This window comes from Poecilia formosa, unplaced genomic scaffold (genome assembly GCF_000485575.1).
Source record: "Poecilia formosa unplaced genomic scaffold, Poecilia_formosa-5.1.2 Scaffold9, whole genome shotgun sequence".
Lineage (NCBI taxonomy): Eukaryota > Metazoa > Chordata > Actinopteri > Cyprinodontiformes > Poeciliidae > Poecilia > Poecilia formosa.
Genome location: NW_006799948.1, coordinates 4,711,830 through 4,736,763, shown reverse-complemented (window position 1 = coordinate 4,736,763; position 24,934 = coordinate 4,711,830). Strand labels below are relative to the sequence as shown.

The 24,934-nt window shown below is 38.5% G+C and overlaps 1 protein-coding gene across 8 annotated transcripts in view; it reads right to left on the bottom strand.

The window, feature by feature from the left end:
• grm8a (glutamate receptor, metabotropic 8a) overlaps positions 1-24,934 on the bottom strand; it is a 255,278-nt gene that overhangs the window by 4,039 nt on the left and 226,305 nt on the right. For all 8 annotated transcript variants that reach the window (XM_016664539.1, XM_016664552.1, XM_016664554.1 and 5 more), the window contains one exon: positions 24,375-24,741. In XM_016664539.1, the coding sequence (XP_016520025.1) occupies positions 24,375-24,741 (367 nt within the window). The remainder of the gene's footprint in view (positions 1-24,374; positions 24,742-24,934) is intronic.

Here is a 24,934-nt window from a genome sequence, read left to right as displayed (position 1 = left end):
ATTAAGGTGGTTTACTTTCTTTTAACCATGACAGTAAAATAACAATCTTAGATGGGCTTAGGGTTGTGGTGTACATTTTAATTTAATTTAATTTATACTGGAATGCTCATTAAAACTTTAATCAGTCCAAACTAAAACTTTTTTTATTGAATTAATTTTTCACTTTAACAAACCCTCACGTTGGCTGCACAGAGTCAAATTAGTTTTCATCCAGCCTAACAGTAGCAGCACACAGATGCCCTCGGGGGGCCAAGGTGATCACACTGAGGACAGCACAGCAAATCCTGAGGCGAGTGAGTGCAAGCATACCCAAGAAGTTCTGCCTTTAAAAAGATTAATTTAAGGTCAACGCAAAAAGGAATTCAAAAAGGTAAAGGAACATTCATAAAGCTCCACGAACACATGCAAGACATTTGAATCTGATTTGTCTTTTTTTTTTTTTTTTTACAGATAAAGTAAAAATGATTTTGTGTGAATTTCCAAGAGTAAACTCAATTCATTTCTATTTTTCCCAGGAATTGTTTTTTTTTTTTGTTTGTTTTGTTTTTTTTTGTTTGCAAGGTAAACCTCCGTCAGCGGTCTGCTCTGGAACGAGTGGCGGCGATGCGCATATAAGTGTATTGCTGCATTAGAAAGGAACAGATGGAGAAAGAACAACTTATTTTCACACCTGGTGAGGTGGATGACTCACAGCTCACAAAATGAAATAAGAGATTCAAGGGACCAGAGAGGAACACAGAAGAACAGAAAAAACTGAATAACAGTCCAAAGAAAAATAATGCTCCCTAAAGAATCATAAAAGGTGCAATATTGTGTTTTCCAGCTGAGCTTCAAAAATTGTTTATATGTCTGGAAGATTTACGTTTAAGGTCATCTTTAACTTGTAACGTTATTTTTCTATCTGAAAGTAATTTGACAAAAGGACTATTAAATTCATAATCTAAATATGAAAACTAAAAGCTAAGTTGCCAGGTCGGGCAAGGAGAACGTCTAAAAGAAGCCACAAACATCAACAGAGCTGCCCGTGGATAAGAAGAAATTTTTGTTATTCAAAATTTTACAATAAGATATATGTCAGCAGAATTTCAAAACACAGTCGTCTCTAATCCGGCCACAAGTATCTGAAGCTTCCTGGTTAAAACAAACCCCAAGTTTGGCTTTAATGAGGACGTAGCCACTTCAATGGCTGCTACGTGACAGCGAGCACGGCCGGGTCCAGAAGCTCCCGCTTAAGGCATTATTCACTGCTCCAGTCCCCGCCGCCATCCAACAATGTACAGTAAAAGTCCCCATTACTCATTGTCTGTGTAAGACTGTAATTCGTGGGACGCGCGGCTGACGGTGACAGGGGGTTTAATAGTTCGACCGCACATTAATGGGTGCGAAGGGAGCCGTCTTCTCTCGTGCGACGGCTGTGGCGTTTACCTCTAATGTAAATAATTAGCCTGACGTGGTGTGTGCTCAAAATGTCACTTGCAAACACGTCGCACTAATAAAGAATGAGATGAGTGCAGATAAAGCACATTTTAATTTTATGCAGAGCCTTCAGATTCCGTGGGCTGATGCGATCAACGTGACCTCCACCAACTTTCACACGCGTCAAAAGTAACATCTGCTCAGCAATGCATGCGGTACCCAAAATCCTTAATTACTTCTCATAAAACTCTCTGACACAACGGTGGAAAATCTAATAGATTGAATGGAAGAACCAGAACAGAACCCACCTCAAGAATGACTCAACAAAAGGAAAATGCAAATGGACAATGCAGCAACAGAGAAGACGGAAAGCAAAAGAGAGATAATGAAACTAAACGTGTAGTGTAACAATGAAAATTACCAAATATCTACATGCGTACTTATTACAGAAGACTTAAAGCCAAGACCAAAAAATATAAAAAACAAGGTGCTTATTGGCATTAAATTACCTAATTTATTTTGTGTTCACTTAAGTTTTTTAATCAATCCTGTGAGAACAGCTGTTATACCGAAATTAAACTGCACACCCACTTTATTTACTAATTATATGATTTCTGAAGACAACTTGTTAGAGGATAATATATTCTGGTGTATAAGGCCAAATACAAGTGATTTTTATTGGTTTTAAAAAAAAAACCCTGAGAAAACAATGCATCGTTTTTCTACATTTTCATAATTGTCCTATTTTGTGTTTAAAGTCCCACGGAAGCATATTTAATGTCAGCCTGTGGTCGACGTGTGAAAACTTGTTTAAGTCAATTTAGGTTAGATTTGAGGTGATGCAGCTAAACGTGCTAAAACTAAAAGTCACAGTAAAGAAGAAAAAAAAAACCCCGTAATATTTACACATTTTGGCTTCACTTCTAAACTCCTTTGTTTTGTATGAATAATGATGAAGTAGAGAAAACTGCTGACAAGATGTTATGAAATTTCCTGTTTCCCTGAGGATCATCAATGATGCAATGCTAATCCTTTATCAGTAAACAGAACTCATGGATGCTTATGCCGGCCATTAATCAATTCGTAATACCTGTGAAAAATACAATACTTTTAGGCTACGTTCATAAATGACTGAAAAGTGTTAATGGGGAAAATACTAGCTTTTAATGTCTGATAAACCAAGAATTGAAACGCTGTTTGTCGTAATACAGCATCTGAATCTACAGCGACTGTTTTCGTTCCCAGAAGCGAGAATAAGGGTGTGGAAATCAAAGAGCTCTGGCAAACAACAACCTTGACTTCGCCAATAGAGACAAAGAGATGAAGTGGAGAGAAACAAGGGAAGATGTGGCACAAAAAAAAAAACATTAAGTGAAAATAAGACAATTGAAAAAGCTAGAGAGAAAAAAGAACTCCACATTACTGAGAACAAACACTGGCCTTCAGGAGGAGAGGCAGATGAAAGAGCAAACAGAAGCTCAGCGACTGAACTGAGGAACAAAGTCCTGTGTCGCTTGTTGCCATGGGGTCTTGTTTGTGACTCGATGAAAATCTTCTCTTGAGCGACTGACGTGGAGGGCAATGCAGTTCAACATCGACACGGCTTCAGACTCCCTTTATCGCAGCATAAGGTTTTAACAATCAATTATGGCGTGCCGCTGCCTGATATTGGCATCGCTTTGCCCATTAATTATTTTAAGTCCAGCCTTAATTAAAGCAAACTCAGAGAATTGCATCAACCCTTTTCCCTTTTCATTCTTTTTTTTTTTTATGCATGTTCTCCTTCATATTTTTGCTTCATCGGTCCACGCTCTTCTTGCTATTACCGTTTTGCCCTTTTAAGCGTCGCATCATTAAGCAAGCTGATTGAAGACAAGCAAGGGTGTCCTTGGCAAGTGGCCTGGTTTAAAGCAAATATTTTGGAAGCAAGTTTGACTTTTCAAATTGCCTGGGGGATCTCGGCCAATTTCAGAGACAAGAGCTACTGTAACCCAACAGAGGTAGAGCCGACCCGTTTAAAACCCCAACGTCAGAACCTTCTGGTCTGGATGGGGAGTTGGTGTGACAAGCAGTTAATTATAGTAAAGAAATGATTGATACTGGGTGTAAAATGGATATACAATTTTGTTTTGTTAAGCTAATTTAACTGCTCTGGCAGGAATCCTCACTCTGAGAAAAACAACTCGCTTTTAACAGTTTTTCTTCACTGTGGACAATACATCTATTATTGGGTTTCTGCAAAAGGAGGGATTTCATCAAACTGAATGAAAATGCATTTAGCTGGATGTCCTTAACCTTATGAACTGAATTAGTTGTTTACATGGTCATGAAATAATGGATAGATCTCTACATTTCTGGGAATTAAGTTGACATATATATTCTGAACTGAATTGATATTGCCTTCCAATGCAACATTTTTGATGATAAAAAGGGAAAAAAGAAAACCTTTGATACGTTCACCAAAAATAGCTTTGCAAACAGTATATCATGAAACAGACGTCCGCTTGCATGAACAATGTCAGAGAGGAATGTTTTATCCTGACCAAACATGTGGCAACTGTGAAGAGGAGCCACTCGCAGGCGCAATATGGGCAGCTATCTGCTTCAGCCACGTAGGGGGGGAGGGTGAGAGGACAGGAAGTAACAGAAGAATTAGACCAGGAGTACTTTCTACATAAAAGCTCAACAAACTGTACATAGAGTTATTGGCGGTAATCATTCCACTGCTAGCTTCTCTCAGGAAAGAACACCAGCAAAACAAAAGAAAAGCACTGACTAAGTAATTAAAGCAAAACACAAATTATTTTGTACAAAGGAATAAGTCGTATATAGAAACTCAGACTTTAAGGGAAGGTTATTTCCATTCATTTAAAAGGTGAAATGTTTGTAGTTTTGGCAATTACTAAGAGTTTCTAAAGTTTTCTAGAAAAACCCAACATTAATCGAAAAATTACTTAATTCAGCATTCTTGAAATTTTAGTTGCTCTTTTATGACAGAAAAGTCTTATTACACTTACCAGTACTACTTATTATTACAGTAATTCAACACAAAAAAACATTACCTCCTATATTTTGTTATGTTGTTAGAAGAAAAGAAAGACCAGAGCTACAAAGAAAGTTTAAGAAACTTTTTAAACTTTTCTACACCGCATCTCTATTTCAAATAAGTGCATTCTTCTGCCACTTGGTGTAAAAAAAACATTGACAGTCTGTGTTGGAGGACAATATCAAAACCATCGGTTTGTGGCCCTACCAAAAGGTACCGAGACAGAAGTTACAGCAATTACAGCTTTTTAAGCTCTGACTTGGTTTAGTTCAGAAAGGTGTCTTCTTTAGGAACACAATTCTGCTACAAAAGTGACAAAGGAAGCCGAGAAATGTGTAAGATTTTTCTAAAATCTTTGCACTTGAAAAATGTGGGGTTTTCTTTAGTGTCTTTTTATTGAGAGCTTGTTAAAACCTCCAGTAACACTTTTTCCACACACACATATTCCGCACACATTTCAAACACGTTGAAGACGGTCAACATAAAAATAAAAAATAAAAACCTGACACAAGACCGTCTACCACATTGTATCAGTGCAGCTAATTGGGCCCAGGCTAACTGATCATAAGTGCCTCATTACCTTCTACAAAAAAAAAAAAACACTTGAATTTTTTTCCCGCCATCTAATCCATGCAGCTTTTGCATCTGTGTTTGGGTTGAAAAAGTGCGATCATATCATAATAATGTGGTAAATGTGTATTTCTAATACAAGATCTTATTTTGTTTTAAATCTGAATGGGTTCCAGCCCAAAAGGGGGGGTGATTGATTATGTTGCGCATATTTTATATGACGTATTTTCCAGGTACATGGTGACATTTTATAGCGCAATCAAGTAACCTTTTTGTGAGAGGCATACCACAAGAGATTCAAGGATTCCTAAAACATGGATCAAAAAAATCAAAGCAGCGCTCTACGTGCATTTTGCGACGAGGGAATGACAAACGTACATTTTACAATATACACTCATCCCACTCTCCCCTTTAAAGTTGTATCTAAAAGGTCTGCTGTACTGTGAGAATGGCCAAGTTGTCAATCACTTCATTTTTCCACTCTTCACTTTAAACTAGCATGACAGAGGGCCCACTGTGCACAGCTCCATCTAATTAAAATACCAAACTGAACCCTATGTGAAACAGGACAGGCTTTATTTCTGCCGCTGTGTCATAATGACAAGTTACATTACATTTAAAGACTGTGTACTTTGCACTGATGGCACACAAGTAAAGCTCTTGCATAGGCAATAGACCACCTGCAAAGATATTCACACTACTGCTTTAGTTTTTTATTTTATTTTATGCAAATCCAACATAAGAAGTATATAAGGGGTAGAAACAAAACGACGTGGTTTAGATTTAATTTTCTGCACATTTAAGCCTTTGTCGCTTTGCATTCAGCCCACTGATCCCACAAGCGTTTTGAGGAATATCTCTACCAACTTCCCACGTTAGAGTTCCAAAGGTTTTGATCATTCTTATTTGCAAATTAAAAAAAAAAATACTTTGGTTTGCATCATTTGGGTGTATGTTTAGAATTGTCAGTCAGCTGGAACACCAACATTCATATTAAACTCGACCCGGTTCTTGATCTAGTTTGAACTCTCACCATCAATTGTGAGTAGAATCTCCACAGTCTGATGCTACTCATCCCCAACCAACCATCCCAGGTTGTTGGTGAAGATATCAAAAAACTATTTCCTTGAAAAGAAATTGAAATTTGCTGCATTTTATAGACTGCTGGGCAAAAAAAAACTTACTGCACTGTAAGAATGAAGATTTTTGTTAAAATCTGTGAGAGAAAACAAAGACGTACTGGAGATATCTGTGTTTTGCTGATATCTGCATTGTAATGCATGATTTATAAGCTGATATGCAAGAACATAAGAGCTTTATTGGATATTTTTGAAGTTTATATTTTGAATTGAGTTATTTTATTTTCATACATATTTTAACAATATGAATAAATAATGGTATAACAAAGTATGCGAGATTTTCTTATTTTAGGAGTGTCAGTTTCATAAAGCCTGATTGAAAACCGATGCTGCGAAAGCCGCTTTGTCAATCTCCTGCTGGTAGGGTATTTGATTACAAAGAACAAGCATCAACAGCTGCTGTGCTCTCATTTAGGCTATTCCAAGTTTAAATTACAGTACACGGTTTGCTTCTTTTTGCAAAAAAAAAAAAAAACAACCCAAAAACCATGCTGAGTGTTCCCCAAAATGGTGAATCAAACATCTTCTGAGAAACTAAATTGTCAAATTACTTTTCATTTCGATGTCACATTTGGTTTAGATCTCAGACCTTTTGTCTACAATGGCATAAAATTAAGAGAAGATCTGCACATGTGCTCATTAGCATAAACTGTTAAATTTTAGAAATAAAGCATAGCGAACCACGATGATGTTAAACGATACTAAAGGCAGCGATGTGACACTTGCTGTGTTGCTTAAGTTTTGGGCTCGTTAGACTGAACTCACATTCTCTACATAGTGGTGGCTCCATCATGCTATGGGCATCCCCATATTCCTTTAACAGTGACTGGGAAGCTGGTCAAATTAAAGGAAAGATTATACGGAAAGTACCATGAAAAAAGTGTTTGCAACCTAACAGGTTTCTTCTAATTTTTTGCTTCAAACCCACTACTAAAATCAACCTGGTGATCTCTAAAGACTTTGAAATATATTCTGCAGACTGATGTGGCAAAAACAAAACATGTTCCTTGTCCGATAAATATCAGTATTTTAGAAAAACACCACCACCGTGCCAGCAGTCAGGCATGGCGGAGGTGGTGTAATGATCTGGGGATCCTTTGTAACTTGGCGGTTTATAAAGACTTCGCTCAGCCGGTGCCGCCAAATTTTGTTCTCTTCTAGAAAATACCGGGAGAGAATGTCGAGTCGTCAGTTTTACGCTTTCAAGTTCAATCGCTCAAACTGCTGCTGGGAAGACTGGCACAAGCAGTTCTTTTTGTTTTTATTTAAACACATGGTGGCATGTTGATTTATATGACTTCTCCACTTTAAGGAAAACTGCAAGTGAGTGAGTTTACTGTGGTCATCTATTTTTGAACTTTTAATAAGTTCAAAAATAGTGTGGAAAAGAAAGTTAAACTGAGAAATTCAAAAGCACTCCACTGAGTGTTACCCATCCAGATACTAAATCTGGTTTATGTGATCTATACATCTTCCTTCTGGAAGGGCTCACATTGCATCTCTATTTCAATTTGACATTTTGATCTTTGATCTGCAGTTATCAATTTATGCATATTCATCAGCATGGACACAGCTTTTATCTTTCGTGCTCAACAACTATGTAAATATTATGATTCTGGATCTGCGGTAAAGTAAGTCGGCACACGCACACTTTCCAATTCCTTCCTCTCTTTGCAACATTTTGTCTTGCATGTTTACTCTGAAATATATTTGCAAAGTTTAACACATTAGACTATCTTTCTTTATTCTCATTTTCTTCCAGTTTCTCCACTGCGATTACAGACATAAATCTGTTTGGGTGCAGAAAATCGACCTGACGAAGATTTCTATGCAAGTTGTTTAGTAGGGGAACTTTGTGAAGGGCAAATATTGACTGTTTTGGGTCCTCACATGCATCAGGAAATAAGGTGTAGTCTTTGAACATGAGCAAAAATAATACAGGTCAATATTACGAGATGAATGCTTGAGATGCACATTGAAATTGGCAGGTGACCAGAATCGGACTATTTTCTGCTCGACCGGGCCCGACTGGTGAGCAGCAACTCATAAATTCAAAATTCTGGGGCGCCGCTTGGCTAAGGAACAAGCACAGCACAAAAGGAGGTTTAGTCCTCAACACAAATGTTCTGGGTTCAATTCCTGACCCCGGTAAAGCTACTGCTTTTTTCTCTCTCTGCCCTTCCTCTTGACCAGCTATTACTGAATAATGGCCACTTATGCCACAAAAACACAAAAGAATCAGTTGAATATTTAGCTGGTTTTACAACCCGTTTATTGGTGTTCATTTTAACAGGAATTTTTAAGAATTTTGTTTCAGTCTTATGACTAAAATGCATTTTAGTCATAAGACTGAAACAAAATTGTCATTTAGCTTTAGTCATGATTTAGTCGGAATTGTTTTGGTCTTAGGCTAGCGTAGGATAAAATTTTTGTTGACTGAATCTACTGTCAATTTAGTTGACAAAATGATCCAAATACTTTTGCAAATGGCTGCTTACTGTCTGAATATGCAATACATACAAAAACAGATTTAACTTTTCTAAAAAAAGCTTTTTCTTAACCTTGCTTTCAACAACAAAATATTTCAACCAGTTGAAAAATTAAATGCACTGTGATATGCAATAACTAATTGCATCACATTCTTTATAAAACTGTTACTGCAAATCTAAATACAAACACCACATGCAACAGTTCACCTACTAAAAATAAAATTGGTTAATAGTGATGTTTTAATTATCATTTAAACTCAACATTTAAGAAAATCAAATCACAATATTCCACTACAAACACAACGGAAAACTGAATCAATAATAAAGCTTAAGCATGTCAGTCTCAGGAGATGACTGTGGAAGTTGTAAATCTACAATTTAGCTTCAGTGGACGGATTTAAAAATATAAGCCAATAGAAGCCTTAGAATTGGTAAAACTCAATCAAACCAAAGCTTTCAGAGGTAATCATGGAAGTGACAGGTATTCTGAAGGTTCCTTTTCATTCCAAGCAAATTTAATGACCTCATTCCACTGAGCCATTTTGAACAAACATTCCCCTAAACTTCCACTAAAGCTTCGGTTTTAGCCTCCTCGTCTGTAACAGAATGTGCCGGGTTTGAAAATGTTTGCAGCCTTTTGAAATTCGCCAAGTTAAAGTACGGGTCTACATTTCCCAGGGTATACACTTATGCTAATGAATGCTAATCTCTAATAAAAGAACTTTAAAATGATGGATTTTGTTTTATTTTCCTGGAGCTGCTCGTTCACATGCGACGCCGCTTCTCCTAATATGGCTAACTGATTGATGCTCATGCAGGTAAGGCTATAAAAAAAAAAAATTGGACTTCTTTAATTGCGAATTGGGTATAATTTGTATTGACAGGCAGAAGTCACACAAACACAGAAGATTGGCTTTCTAAAATTTGCTCAACGTTTTGATCAAGGAGCGATCGGGATGATTTTATTTCCATTTCAGGTAGAGCTGAGTGATTGTCGTGTACCTCAAATTAAAGAGATCAATATAAACCTATTGAGGCAAAGCGTCTTAACGAATCACCTTGAAATACGACGAGGTGATTTAGGTACAAAGACACCGGATTTAAGAAAGAACATTCATATATCGCCTCACAGTGAGTGGTTTTGCAAAGGGGAAGCAAAATGGTTGCCTCCTGCTCGGCGGGAGACATGAGATAACAAGTCCCCCTTATTAAAGACACCTGGAGCAGACCGGGAGGTGAAGCTCACATGGTGACAAAAGGAGAAATTCACGTGAAGAGGAAGACAGGGCAAACAGACAAGGGGGAAATAAATTGGGCTTCTACCCACTGCATCCTGCAAAGTAATGATGAGGCCCATACAGAGAGGTAGTTGGAGAGAGAATGCATCCTGTGGTTTGAGTTTCTAGCAAGCAGGGGAGAGGAAACACACACTTGAACATTTACACCACACAACCTTTCACATGTCTGCAGGGTGCAGAAGAAGCGATATGAAGCCAAAATCCTCTGCGTGGTAGCGTGACCTTTTTCAAAAACAATACTTCAGCACTCAGTGATGGTAAAGGATCCATCGCGCCGTTTCTTTCTACTTTCATCTCCCACTTTCTCATTCTTTCACAGCTACCCGTCATGTAATTCTTTGTGTCTGAAACTTTCGACTTCCTTCCCGTGTAACATTTGCCTTCTTCTCTCTCTCTCTCTCTCTCTGTTCTTTTCACCTGCTGGGATTCAGAGCTGAGTGTGTGTTCAGGAGTGCTGTGACCAGGATCACTATGCAGGCCACACTAGAAGGTGACCAAAAATGCTTTCCCCTCGCAAACTGCAGCCAAAAACCATCCAAAGCACAAAGCAGTAAGAGGGTTTGCAGACAAACGCATAACCACATGTACTGTTACACCACCCCTGGAAGCTACGCGAGACTCGATATCTGACAAGAACGCTTAAACTAAGGATGGTGAGAACTGAACAAAAAGAAACTTTCCAAATAAAAAAGATTTTTCAGACACCAACATCGTTATGTTTTAGCTTTTACATTTGAATGCCTTGCTACAATTGACACAATATGAATGTTTGAGGTCTTCCAAGGATATTACACAGATACAAAATCACTATTATTATTTGAAACTACTTTCTTTTATCACAGTAAGAGGTAACACAAGCCAGCAACCTTTGAATGGCCGAAAGGAAAATACACAGAAAAGACAGAAAGTTCATACAATGACGCAGGAACACAACTATTCAATGCAAACAAGTCCATCGTCAAGTAAAACAACAACAAAAAATATTTTGCAGTGGCCTAGTCAAAGCCTAGACTTAGATGTAGTGACTCTAAGCAGGTTGTTAAGTGTTGCTGAATTCAAACGATTCTGCAGGCAGCAGCAGGCAAAAAAATCACCGGACTAATTGTCAGGTATTGCCAGATCTTGATGACAGCTAATCCTGCTAAGCGTGGCGAAACCAGTAATGAGGTTTAGGGAGCAATTACTTTTTCCACATGGAGCCAGGTTGATTTAGAAGGCTTCGTTCCCGTATAAATGAAACCATCATCACACTGCACTCTGCATTGACACAGGTCATCTTCGCCTGGCATTAAAACTTTGATGGTCTGAAAAACATAAGGGAGCCAATTATTTTTTACAGGACTCTCTATGAAACCGTTCAGAGGGCACAACTAACCCAACACGGCATCCTTGTCACAGATGAACCCGTGACCAAGTGCCAAAACTACACTGAGTATTTCAGATCATAAAGTTGATCAATATGTGACTCTGTCTGTTCTTTTAACGTCCAAATTTCAGTGTCGCCATATTTCTCCTCCCCTTTATCTGAAAACAAACTTATTCACTTGGTAGAGCTCTCCTCATTAAAGCCCCATCAGCAAGTCACATCATTACCTGTTTACTCCTTTCACTCCTCTCTCCTCCCTCTCTTCTGCTCTCTCTGTTAGCCAGCCAGCTGCCACACACTCCAGAGGATATTCCAATTAGAAACAACACACAGAGACGTGCAAACGTGTGGCACTGGAAATTCCAATTAAATCCAACACACAACGCAAACACATTTTGCCGCAGATGCACATGAAGTTGCTGGTGGACATGCTAATTAACGGAGCAAACATGGCTTGGACGCCATTCAGCCACTCCAGTGAGACGCGGTGCATAATGTGGACGCAAAAACACACACACACACACACACACATTATCTGTAGCGATAATGCGGCAACCATAAAAGGCAAAAACCAAGAAATGATACAAAAAGTCAGTGGCTCACTCCGTCATTCACAATCAGTGGTTTAAAGGTTAAAGAAGCTGTGAGCAGCAATAAGAAGAGCCGTTTGAAACCATTAGCCAAGTGAAGCTTCCATGTCGGCAAAGCAAGCGAGTGACCTTATTGTCTGGTTTTACTCGTCAGACCTTATTGTGTGGACGTGGGAACGTGAGAACAAGCGCTGTAGTGCGCTAAAGGGGAAAGAAAAAAAAAGAAACAACTCAGAGATTCACTTCGAACTTCCTGCAATAATAGCTTCCCCGAAACACACCGGATCCTTTGGTAAAGAGCTAAACCAAGCAAAAGGGGGGGAAAAAAATACTGTGAAAGTTTGATTTCCCCAATGTGTGATTAGACTGGATCACTTTGATGTGAGCTGTTTTCCACATGACTAAGAGTGGTACGCTGTTTGAAAGGAAAACAGGCTCAGTCGTAAAAGGGAGAGAAACAAAAAAGGAAGAATAAAAAAATTGCCTGACTGACACTGCAAAACAACGAGAGATAAGGGTCGACATCTAATTTTTTGAGGAATGAACTGAAAATTCATGAGGATGAGTCAACCACAAACTTCCATTTTGTTGTGATTTTATGTGATGTAATGAAAGAATGTAAAGCGGAAGAAAAATTGTGTATGTGTGTGACTTGTATTTGTATTCAACCCGCTTTACTTTGATACACCAAAACAATACTGAGCTAATATTGCCCTCTGAAGAAATTTATCAGTCCGAATGGTTCTCAGAAGTCACCTAATAAATTGAGTCAAATTGGTATGTAAATTCAGTACGATATAGCTGTTCTGTGAAGTAAGTAAACTTTATTTATGTAGCATATTTCCATAGGTAGGAAACACAAATTTCTCCACAGAGACTGTAAGGTCTCAGACTTCTTAAAGAACATTACTAATCACATCATCACAGAAACCAAGACACACAGGGCTGTGTGGAGCAGGAACTTCAAAAAGACCTGCGGTGTGAAAGTAGCCTTAATCATCGTGTGTGTAAAGCTGGAAAAAATATTATGCCAAAACACTTGCAGCTGAAAATGTCAATCACCCAGCAAGGAAATACCTAAAACACACAGAACAGACTTAACCCATGTTTCAAAAATAGCTTTACGAAATTCTTTACATTGACGTCACACAAGGTCTGCGAAACACCCAGAGTGCAGCAAACCTATTTACAACTACAGCTGCACACCAGTTTGTTTACGTCCAAAATAAACACCCATTTACTTCACAAATGCATATATGCTCCGTTTTGTGAAGCAAAACAAATGACAGCTGCAATCAATGTCCTTCCATGAATCTCGATGAGCACATGAAGTGTTTTATTGTTAAAGCCAGAACAGTCACACCATCAAGGAATAGAATCAATAACACACTGCAGCTCCAGATTCAGAAACAAATAACAGCTTGCTGCGTGTGAGCTGTTATAAATCAACTTAGCTGTATCGACATTTACGGCGTGTCAGTTTCTGTGGCTGCCTCTTAAACTATGGAATTAAGTCGGTTAAGTAAGTCAGAGAAATCAAATATGCATTGTTTGCGTCTTCTTTTCATTTTAGGTATTCAGGTGTGTAAAGAGACACCCAAGTATTGTGTATGTGCATGTTGGTCTATGTGAATTTTCTTTACTGTGTGTGTATGATATAGTTTGGCTTTTGAATTGTGGCTGGAATGTCTTGATGGCTTTTTTTTTTCTATAAACGAAAACCAAGTCAGCCAATTCAGTAAAATACAGTAAGGTGCAAACAGAGTGTTGAGAGGTCACAGATAATTCTAAAACTGTGGCTGTGAACAACAGCCTATATGTAGAAACAAACATCACTTGATTTAGCGAGTTTCTCCGTGCTGCCTATAAAACAATTCAGGCATTTAAAATCTGTAAGCTGAAACTGGAAATTGTTTATACGACTGTTGTAGAAGTTCTCGAATTGCAACTATAGATTTTCAGATCAGTCTTCCTCTGCAGACAGAAATTCAGATTCCATGAAAGCTTAGAGAAAAAATAGAAACAAGTGACCAGGCCAGAAATGGAGAGAGAAAAAATAAGATAAAAATCAACTATTTCTGTAGGGAAATTTTCAGGTTTTCTTTGCAAAATATACTAGTTGAATTGATAGTGAAACCAGACCGTGGTTTAAATACGAGTTTCAGAGGTTTTAAAATGGTGAACTTTGTGTTTGAATTCAGCTGTTTACAGAGTAAATCTGAGGTGTTTCTAGGTGTGGGGGAATGTTTCACAGCTAATCAACATACTGGGCTTATTGGATAGTCACACACTCTTGTTGCTGGTTTCAGCAAATAAGGTGAAAGTTTNACTCTCCCCTTTAAAGTTGTATCTAAAAGGTCTGCTGTACTGTGAGAATGGCCAAGTTGTCAATCACTTCATTTTTCCACTCTTCACTTTAAACTAGCATGACAGAGGGCCCACTGTGCACAGCTCCATCTAATTAAAATACCAAACTGAACCCTATGTGAAACAGGACAGGCTTTATTTCTGCCGCTGTGTCATAATGACAAGTTACATTACATTTAAAGACTGTGTACTTTGCACTGATGGCACACAAGTAAAGCTCTTGCATAGGCAATAGACCACCTGCAAAGATATTCACACTACTGCTTTAGTTTTTTATTTTATTTTATGCAAATCCAACATAAGAAGTATATAAGGGGTAGAAACAAAACGACGTGGTTTAGATTTAATTTTCTGCACATTTAAGCCTTTGTCGCTTTGCATTCAGCCCACTGATCCCACAAGCGTTTTGAGGAATATCTCTACCAACTTCCCACGTTAGAGTTCCAAAGGTTTTGATCATTCTTATTTGCAAATTAAAAAAAAAAATACTTTGGTTTGCATCATTTGGGTGTATGTTTAGAATTGTCAGTCAGCTGGAACACCAACATTCATATTAAACTCGACCCGGTTCTTGATCTAGTTTGAACTCTCACCATCAATTGTGAGTAGAATCTCCACAGTCTGATGCTACTCATCCCCAACCAACCATCCCAGGTTGTTGGTGAAGATATCAAAAAACTATTTCCTTGAAAAGAAATTGAAATTTGCTGCATTTTATAGACTGCTGGGCAAAAAAAAACTTACTGCACTGTAAGAATGAAGATTTTTGTTAAAATCTGTGAGAGAAAACAAAGACGTACTGGAGATATCTGTGTTTTGCTGATATCTGCATTGTAATGCATGATTTATAAGCTGATATGCAAGAACATAAGAGCTTTATTGGATATTTTTGAAGTTTATATTTTGAATTGAGTTCTTTTATTTTCATAAATATTTTAACAATATGAATAAATAATGGTATAACAAAGTATGCGAGATTTTCTTATTTTAGGAGTGTCAGTTTCATAAAGCCTGATTGAAAACCGATGCTGCGAAAGCCGCTTTGTCAATCTCCTGCTGGTAGGGTATTTGATTACAAAGAACAAGCATCAACAGCTGCTGTGCTCTCATTTAGGCTATTCCAAGTTTAAATTACAGTACACGGTTTGCTTCTTTTTGCAAAAAAAAAAAAAAACAACCCAAAAACCATGCTGAGTGTTCCCCAAAATGGTGAATCAAACATCTTCTGAGAAACTAAATTGTCAAATTACTTTTCATTTCGATGTCACATTTGGTTTAGATCTCAGACCTTTTGTCTACAATGGCATAAAATTAAGAGAAGATCTGCACATGTGCTCATTAGCATAAACTGTTAAATTTTAGAAATAAAGCATAGCGAACCACGATGATGTTAAACGATACTAAAGGCAGCGATGTGACACTTGCTGTGTTGCTTAAGTTTTGGGCTCGTTAGACTGAACTCACATTCTCTACATAGTGGTGGCTCCATCATGCTATGGGCATCCCCATATTCCTTTAACAGTGACTGGGAAGCTGGTCAAATTAAAGGAAAGATTATACGGAAAGTACCATGAAAAAAGTGTTTGCAACCTAACAGGTTTCTTCTAATTTTTTGCTTCAAACCCACTACTAACAAAATCAACCTGGTGATCTCTAAAGACTTTGAAATATATTCTGCAGACTGATGTGGCAAAAACAAAACATGTTCCTTGTCCGATAAATATCAGTATTTTAGAAAAACACCACCACCGTGCCAGCAGTCAGGCATGGCGGAGGTGGTGTAATGATCTGGGGATCCTTTGTAACTTGGCGGTTTATAAAGACTTCGCTCAGCCGGTGCCGCCAAATTTTGTTCTCTTCTAGAAAATACCGGGAGAGAATGTCGAGTCGTCAGTTTTACGCTTTCAAGTTCAATCGCTCAAACTGCTGCTGGGAAGACTGGCACAAGCAGTTCTTTTTGTTTTTATTTAAACACATGGTGGCATGTTGATTTATATGACTTCTCCACTTTAAGGAAAACTGCAAGTGAGTGAGTTTACTGTGGTCATCTATTTTTGAACTTTTAATAAGTTCAAAAATAGTGTGGAAAAGAAAGTTAAACTGAGAAATTCAAAAGCACTCCACTGAGTGTTACCCATCCAGATACTAAATCTGGTTTATGTGATCTATACATCTTCCTTCTGGAAGGGCTCACATTGCATCTCTATTTCAATTTGACATTTTGATCTTTGATCTGCAGTTATCAATTTATGCATATTCATCAGCATGGACACAGCTTTTATCTTTCGTGCTCAACAACTATGTAAATATTATGATTCTGGATCTGCGGTAAAGTAAGTCGGCACACGCACACTTTCCAATTCCTTCCTCTCTTTGCAACATTTTGTCTTGCATGTTTACTCTGAAATATATTTGCAAAGTTTAACACATTAGACTATCTTTCTTTATTCTCATTTTCTTCCAGTTTCTCCACTGCGATTACAGACATAAATCTGTTTGGGTGCAGAAAATCGACCTGACGAAGATTTCTATGCAAGTTGTTTAGTAGGGGAACTTTGTGAAGGGCAAATATTGACTGTTTTGGGTCCTCACATGCATCAGGAAATAAGGTGTAGTCTTTGAACATGAGCAAAAATAATACAGGTCAATATTACGAGATGAATGCTTGAGATGCACATTGAAATTGGCAGGTGACCAGAATCGGACTATTTTCTGCTCGACCGGGCCCGACTGGTGAGCAGCAACTCATAAATTCAAAATTCTGGGGCGCCGCTTGGCTAAGGAACAAGCACAGCACAAAAGGAGGTTTAGTCCTCAACACAAATGTTCTGGGTTCAATTCCTGACCCCGGTAAAGCTACTGCTTTTTTCTCTCTCTGCCCTTCCTCTTGACCAGCTATTACTGAATAATGGCCACTTATGCCACAAAAACACAAAAGAAACAGTTGAATATTTAGCTGGTTTTACAACCTGTTTATTGGTGTTCATTTTAACAGCAATTTTTAAGAATTTTGTTTCAGTCTTATGACTAAAACGCATTTTAGTCATAAGATTGAAACAAAATTGTCATTTAGCTTTAGTCATAATTTAGTCGGAATTGTTTTGGTCTTAGGCTAGCGTAGGATAACATTTTTGTTGACTGAATCTACTGTCAATTTAGTTGACAAAATGATCCAAATACTTTTGCAAATGGCTGCTTACTGTCTGAATATGCAATACATACAAAAACAGATTTAACTTTTCTAAAAAAAGCTTTTTCTTAACCTTGCTTTCAACAACAAAATATTTCAACCAGTTGAAAAATTAAATGCACTGTGATATGCAATAACTAATTGCATCACATTCTTTATAAAACTGTTACTGCAAATCTAAATACAAACACCACATGCAACAGTTCACCTACTAAAAATAAAATTGGTTAATAGTGATGTTTTAATTATCATTTAAACTCAACATTTAAGAAAATCAAATCACAATATTCCACTACAAACACAACGGAAAACTGAATCAATAATAAAGCTTAAGCATGTCAGTCTCAGGAGATGACTGTGGAAGTTGTAAATCTACAATTTAGCTTCAGTGGACGGATTTAAAAATATAAGCCAATAGAAGCCTTAGAATTGGTAAAACTCAATCAAACCAAAGCTTTCAGAGGTAATCATGGAAGTGACAGGTATTCTGAAGGTTCCTTTTCATTCCAAGCAAATTTAATGACCTCATTCCACTGAGCCATTTTGAACAAACATTCCCCTAAACTTCCACTAAAGCTTCGGTTTTAGCCTCCTCGTCTGTAACAGAATGTGCCGGGTTTGAAAATGTTTGCAGCCTTTTGAAATTCGCCAAGTTAAAGTACGGGTCTACATTTCCCAGGGTATACACTTATGCTAATGAATGCTAATCTCTAATAAAAGAACTTTAAAATGATGGATTTTGTTTTATTTTCCTGGAGCTGCTCGTTCACATGCGACGCCGCTTCTCCTAATATGGCTAACTGATTGATGCTCATGCAGGTAAGGCTATAAAAAAAAAAAATTGGACTTCTTTAATTGCGAATTGGGTATAATTTGTATTGACAGGCAGAAGTCACACAAACACAGAAGATTGGCTTTCTAAAATTTGCTCAACGTTTTGATCAAGGAGCGATCGGGATGATTTTATTTCCATTTCAGGTAGAGCTGAGTGATTGTCGTGTACCTCAAATTAAAGAGATCAATATAAACCTATTGAGGCAAAGCGTCTTAACGAATCACCTTGAAATACGACGAGGTGATTTAGGTACAAAGACACCGGATTTAAGAAAGAACATTCATATATCGCCTCACAGTGAGTGGTTTTGCAAAGGGGAAGCAAAATGGTTGCCTCCTGCTCGGCGGGAGACATGAGATAACAAGTCCCCCTTATTAAAGACACCTGGAGCAGACCGGGAGGTGAAGCTCACATGGTGACAAAAGGAGAAATTCACGTGAAGAGGAAGACAGGGCAAACAGACAAGGGGGAAATAAATTGGGCTTCTACCCACTGCATCCTGCAAAGTAATGATGAGGCCCATACAGAGAGGTAGTTGGAGAGAGAATGCATCCTGTGGTTTGAGTTTCTAGCAAGCAGGGGAGAGGAAACACACACTTGAACATTTACACCACACAACCTTTCACATGTCTGCAGGGTGCAGAAGAAGCGATATGAAGCCAAAATCCTCTGCGTGGTAGCGTGACCTTTTTCAAAAACAATACTTCAGCACTCAGTGATGGTAAAGGATCCATCGCGCCGTTTCTTTCTACTTTCATCTCCCACTTTCTCATTCTTTCACAGCTACCCGTCATGTAATTCTTTGTGTCTGAAACTTTCGACTTCCTTCCCGTGTAACATTTGCCTTCTTCTCTCTCTCTCTCTCTCTCTGTTCTTTTCACCTGCTGGGATTCAGAGCTGAGTGTGTGTTCAGGAGTGCTGTGACCAGGATCACTATGCAGGCCACACTAGAAGGTGACCAAAAATGCTTTCCCCTCGCAAACTGCAGCCAAAAACCATCCAAAGCACAAAGCAGTAAGAGGGTTTGCAGACAAACGCATAACCACATGTACTGTTACACCACCCCTGGAAGCTACGCGAGACTCGATATCTGACAAGAACGCTTAAACTAAGGATGGTGAGAACTGAACAAAAAGAAACTTTCCAAATAAAAAAGATTTTTCAGACACCAACATCGTTATGTTTTAGCTTTTACATTTGAATGCCTTGCTACAATTGACACAATATGAATGTTTGAGGTCTTCCAAGGATATTACACAGATACAAAATCACTATTATTATTTGAAACTACTTTCTTTTATCACAGTAAGAGGTAACACAAGCCAGCAACCTTTGAATGGCCGAAAGGAAAATACACAGAAAAGACAGAAAGTTCATACAATGACGCAGGAACACAACTATTCAATGCAAACAAGTCCATCGTCAAGTAAAACAACAACAAAAAATATTTTGCAGTGGCCTAGTCAAAGCCTAGACTTAGATGTAGTGACTCTAAGCAGGTTGTTAAGTGTTGCTGAATTCAAACGATTCTGCAGGCAGCAGCAGGCAAAAAAATCACCGGACTAATTGTCAGGTATTGCCAGATCTTGATGACAGCTAATCCTGCTAAGCGTGGCGAAACCAGTAATGAGGTTTAGGGAGCAATTACTTTTTCCACATGGAGCCAGGTTGATTTAGAAGGCTTCGTTCCCGTATAAATGAAACCATCATCACACTGCACTCTGCATTGACACAGGTCATCTTCGCCTGGCATTAAAACTTTGATGGTCTGAAAAACATAAGGGAGCCAATTATTTTTTACAGGACTCTCTATGAAACCGTTCAGAGGGCACAACTAACCCAACACGGCATCCTTGTCACAGATGAACCCGTGACCAAGTGCCAAAACTACACTGAGTATTTCAGATCATAAAGTTGATCAATATGTGACTCTGTCTGTTCTTTTAACGTCCAAATTTCAGTGTCGCCATATTTCTCCTCCCCTTTATCTGAAAACAAACTTATTCACTTGGTAGAGCTCTCCTCATTAAAGCCCCATCAGCAAGTCACATCATTACCTGTTTACTCCTTTCACTCCTCTCTCCTCCCTCTCTTCTGCTCTCTCTGTTAGCCAGCCAGCTGCCACACACTCCAGAGGATATTCCAATTAGAAACAACACACAGAGACGTGCAAACGTGTGGCACTGGAAATTCCAATTAAATCCAACACACAACGCAAACACATTTTGCCGCAGATGCACATGAAGTTGCTGGTGGACATGCTAATTAACGGAGCAAACATGGCTTGGACGCCATTCAGCCACTCCAGTGAGACGCGGTGCATAATGTGGACGCAAAAACACACACACACACACACACACATTATCTGTAGCGATAATGCGGCAACCATAAAAGGCAAAAACCAAGAAATGATACAAAAAGTCAGTGGCTCACTCCGTCATTCACAATCAGTGGTTTAAAGGTTAAAGAAGCTGTGAGCAGCAATAAGAAGAGCCGTTTGAAACCATTAGCCAAGTGAAGCTTCCATGTCGGCAAAGCAAGCGAGTGACCTTATTGTCTGGTTTTACTCGTCAGACCTTATTGTGTGGACGTGGGAACGTGAGAACAAGCGCTGTAGTGCGCTAAAGGGGAAAGAAAAAAAAAGAAACAACTCAGAGATTCACTTCGAACTTCCTGCAATAATAGCTTCCCCGAAACACACCGGATCCTTTGGTAAAGAGCTAAACCAAGCAAAAGGGGGGGAAAAAAATACTGTGAAAGTTTGATTTCCCCAATGTGTGATTAGACTGGATCACTTTGATGTGAGCTGTTTTCCACATGACTAAGAGTGGTACGCTGTTTGAAAGGAAAACAGGCTCAGTCGTAAAAGGGAGAGAAACAAAAAAGGAAGAATAAAAAAATTGCCTGACTGACACTGCAAAACAACGAGAGATAAGGGTCGACATCTAATTTTTTGAGGAATGAACTGAAAATTCATGAGGATGAGTCAACCACAAACTTCCATTTTGTTGTGATTTTATGTGATGTAATGAAAGAATGTAAAGCGGAAGAAAAATTGTGTATGTGTGTGACTTGTATTTGTATTCAACCCGCTTTACTTTGATACACCAAAACAATACTGAGCTAATATTGCCCTCTGAAGAAATTTATCAGTCCGAATGGTTCTCAGAAGTCACCTAATAAATTGAGTCAAATTGGTATGTAAATTCAGTACGATATAGCTGTTCTGTGAAGTAAGTAAACTTTATTTATGTAGCATATTTCCATAGGTAGGAAACACAAATTTCTCCACAGAGACTGTAAGGTCTCAGACTTCTTAAAGAACATTACTAATCACATCATCACAGAAACCAAGACACACAGGGCTGTGTGGAGCAGGAACTTCAGCAAAAAGACCTGCGGTGTGAAAGTAGCCTTAATCATCGTGTGTGTAAAGCTGGAAAAAATATTATGCCAAAACACTTGCAGCTGAAAATGTCAATCACCCAGCAAGGAAATACCTAAAACACACAGAACAGACTTAACCCATGTTTCAAAAATAGCTTTACGAAATTCTTTACATTGACGTCACACAAGGTCTGCGAAACACCCAGAGTGCAGCAAACCTATTTACAACTACAGCTGCACACCAGTTTGTTTACGTCCAAAATAAACACCCATTTACTTCACAAATGCATATATGCTCTGTTTTGTGAAGCAAAACAAATGACAGCTGCAATCAATGTCCTTCCATGAATCTCGATGAGCACATGAAGTGTTTTATTGTTAAAGCCAGAACAGTCACACCATCAAGGAATAGAATCAATAACACACTGCAGCTCCAGATTCAGAAACAAATAACAGCTTGCTGCGTGTGAGCTGCTATAAATCAACTTAGCTGTATCGACATTTACGGCGTGTCAGTTTCTGTGGCTGCCTCTTAAACTATGGAATTAAGTCGGTTAAGTAAGTCAGAGAAATCAAATATGTATCGTTTGTGTCTTCTTTTCATTTTAGGTATTCAGGTGTGTAAAGAGACACCCAAGTATTGTGTATGTGCATGTTGGTCTATGTGAATTTTCTTTACTGTGTGTGTATGATATAGTTTGGCTTTTGAATTGTGGCTGGAATGTCTTGATGGCTTTTTTTTTTCTATAAACGAAAACCAAGTCAGCCAATTCAGTAAAATACAGTAAGGTGCAAACAGAGTGTTGAGAGGTCACAGATAATTCTAAAACTGTGGCTGTGAACAACAGCCTATATGTAGAAACAAACATCACTTGATTTAGCGAGTTTCTCCCTGCTGCCTATAAAACAATTCAGGCATTTAAAATCTGTAAGCTGAAACTGGAAATTGTTTATACGACTGTTGTAGAAGTTCTCGAATTGCGACTATAGATTTTCAGATCAGTCTTCCTCTGCAGACAGAAATTCAGATTCCATGAAAGCTTAGAGAAAAAATAGAAACAAGTGACCAGGCCAGAAATGGAGAGAGAAAAAATAAGATAAAAATCAACTATTTCTGTAGGGAAATTTTCAGGTTTTCTTTGCAAAATATACTAGTTGAATTGATAGTGAAACCAGACCGTGGTTTAAATATGAGTTTCAGAGGTTTTACAATGGTGAACTTTGTGTTTGAATTCAGCTGTTTACAGAGTAAATCTGAGGTGTTTCTAGGTGTGGGGGAATGTTTCACAGCTAACCAACATACTGGGCTTATTGGATAGTCACACACTCTTGTTGCTGGTTTCAGCAAATAAGGTGAAAGTTTGAAAGGAACACGTGGTTAATTAATTTAAGCACTAAAGTTCAGGGCTCACAAGACAAAATCTCAGAATTATTGCTCATGGAGAATAAAACAAAAGCTGAAAACTTCTAAAAATATATATTTCTAACCAGATATGCCAGACAAAAGCTATGTTTTGTTCTGCACACCTTCCCAAGTAGTTCATCAGCTTTGGGGACAATACTTTTAAAACTTTGAGGGCTGTTTTCTCTCTGATCTTCTTTGCATAGTGCCAACACTCTATTATTTAAACTACTGTGTTTGATATTATTTATACTGTTGGAAACCTTGGAATCCACACTTTCAGAGTCTGTGCATAAATCAAAACACTCCGAGGGAGACTAGGTAAAATTTTTAAACCTTACATGTACGTTTATTCATTCATTTGTACATCTGTAAAAGCGTATTTAAAAACTAAAGGCAACCAAAGTGCTTTTGACTGTACAAGTCAGTCAGAAGATGCAAACTTACTCAGTCATTGACCTTGCCAATTTACATTTCACAGCCATTATATTTGCAAAAAAAGAGAGAGAAAAAAATACATTATTAATTAAGTCTTTGCTACAGCCCTATGGAAAACTGAAGTATGGGCTTAGCTCCAGTTAATCAGGAGTCAGAAAATCCTCTTATACAAACAAGTGGCTGTAAGGAGATGTTGGTTCTAAGCCAGTGATATTGCCGAAGCTAATTGATGCATCTGCCCATTAAAAATCAAGAGCAGGGGCTTTTCATCTCAAAAGTTTGAAAACTGGGATCTAAGACATGTGCTACGACACCTGCTACATGCTAATGTATCCCTAAAAAGGGATTCCAAGCAGCTAAAGAATTACAGTTAAAAGATAAAATGGTGATATAAATCTTCTGATATGGCAAAGTAATAACAGTGATCCATTTGTAACAATACTATGATCTACAGAGAAATCTTTAGAGTTGATCCATCCTATCCACACACAGTCATTGGGGGGCTGGTCACTATTTCCTGCAGTCGTTAAGAGAAAGATGGAGCACAACCTTGAGAGGCTGTCAGTCCATCTCAAGGTAACAGAGGCTCAAGACAACCAACCGAGTGGTCAGAAATTCTCTCTAAATTCTATGGTCAATTTAGAGAGACCAGTTAACCTAGCCATCATGTTTTCGGACTCAGAGAAGAAGTCAAAGCACCTCCAGAAAACTCAGTGCAGAAAGACTCCAGACTGGGACTCAAAACTAGGACTTTCTTGCTGCAAGGCAGCAGTACTACCACCTCTACGGCCCCTAGTCTGGCATCTCATATCCACATAATGTAATAGTAGAGCATACTCACCCTTTCAGCAGACTGTGATGTGCCAAAGAATATGGGGATGAATGCCAGCCAGATGATACACGTGGTATACATGGTAAATCCAATGGGCTTGGCCTCGTTGAAGGTTTCGGGCACGCCTCGTGTCTTTATGGCATAAACTGTGCATGTCACCATGAGCAGAATGGAGTAACCCAAGGAACAGATGAGAGACAGGTCGGAGATATCGCATTTGAGGACTCCGCGGGCCGACATGGGGTCCTGGGTCCGTTGCTCTCCGTAGTCCACTACAATGTGGGGAGGGTCCACAGCGAACCAGAGGAACACCCCAAGAAGCTGAACCGAGATCAGAGAGAAGGTGATGACAAGCTGCGAGGCAGGGGAGATGAACCTGCAGAGAAAGAAACAGGCTGGTCTAAGTCTATCAAGTCGTCCTTTCTTGTGCCACGCTTGAAGAACTACATAATCCATCCAGTAAATTTTGAGTCTGTCCCAGCCAGGCCTTTCTCCGGGAGGAATGTGTACAGAAAACTTTCAACAAAGTGTGCCAAGGAGGACCTTGATCAGATTCCCAAACCACCCCT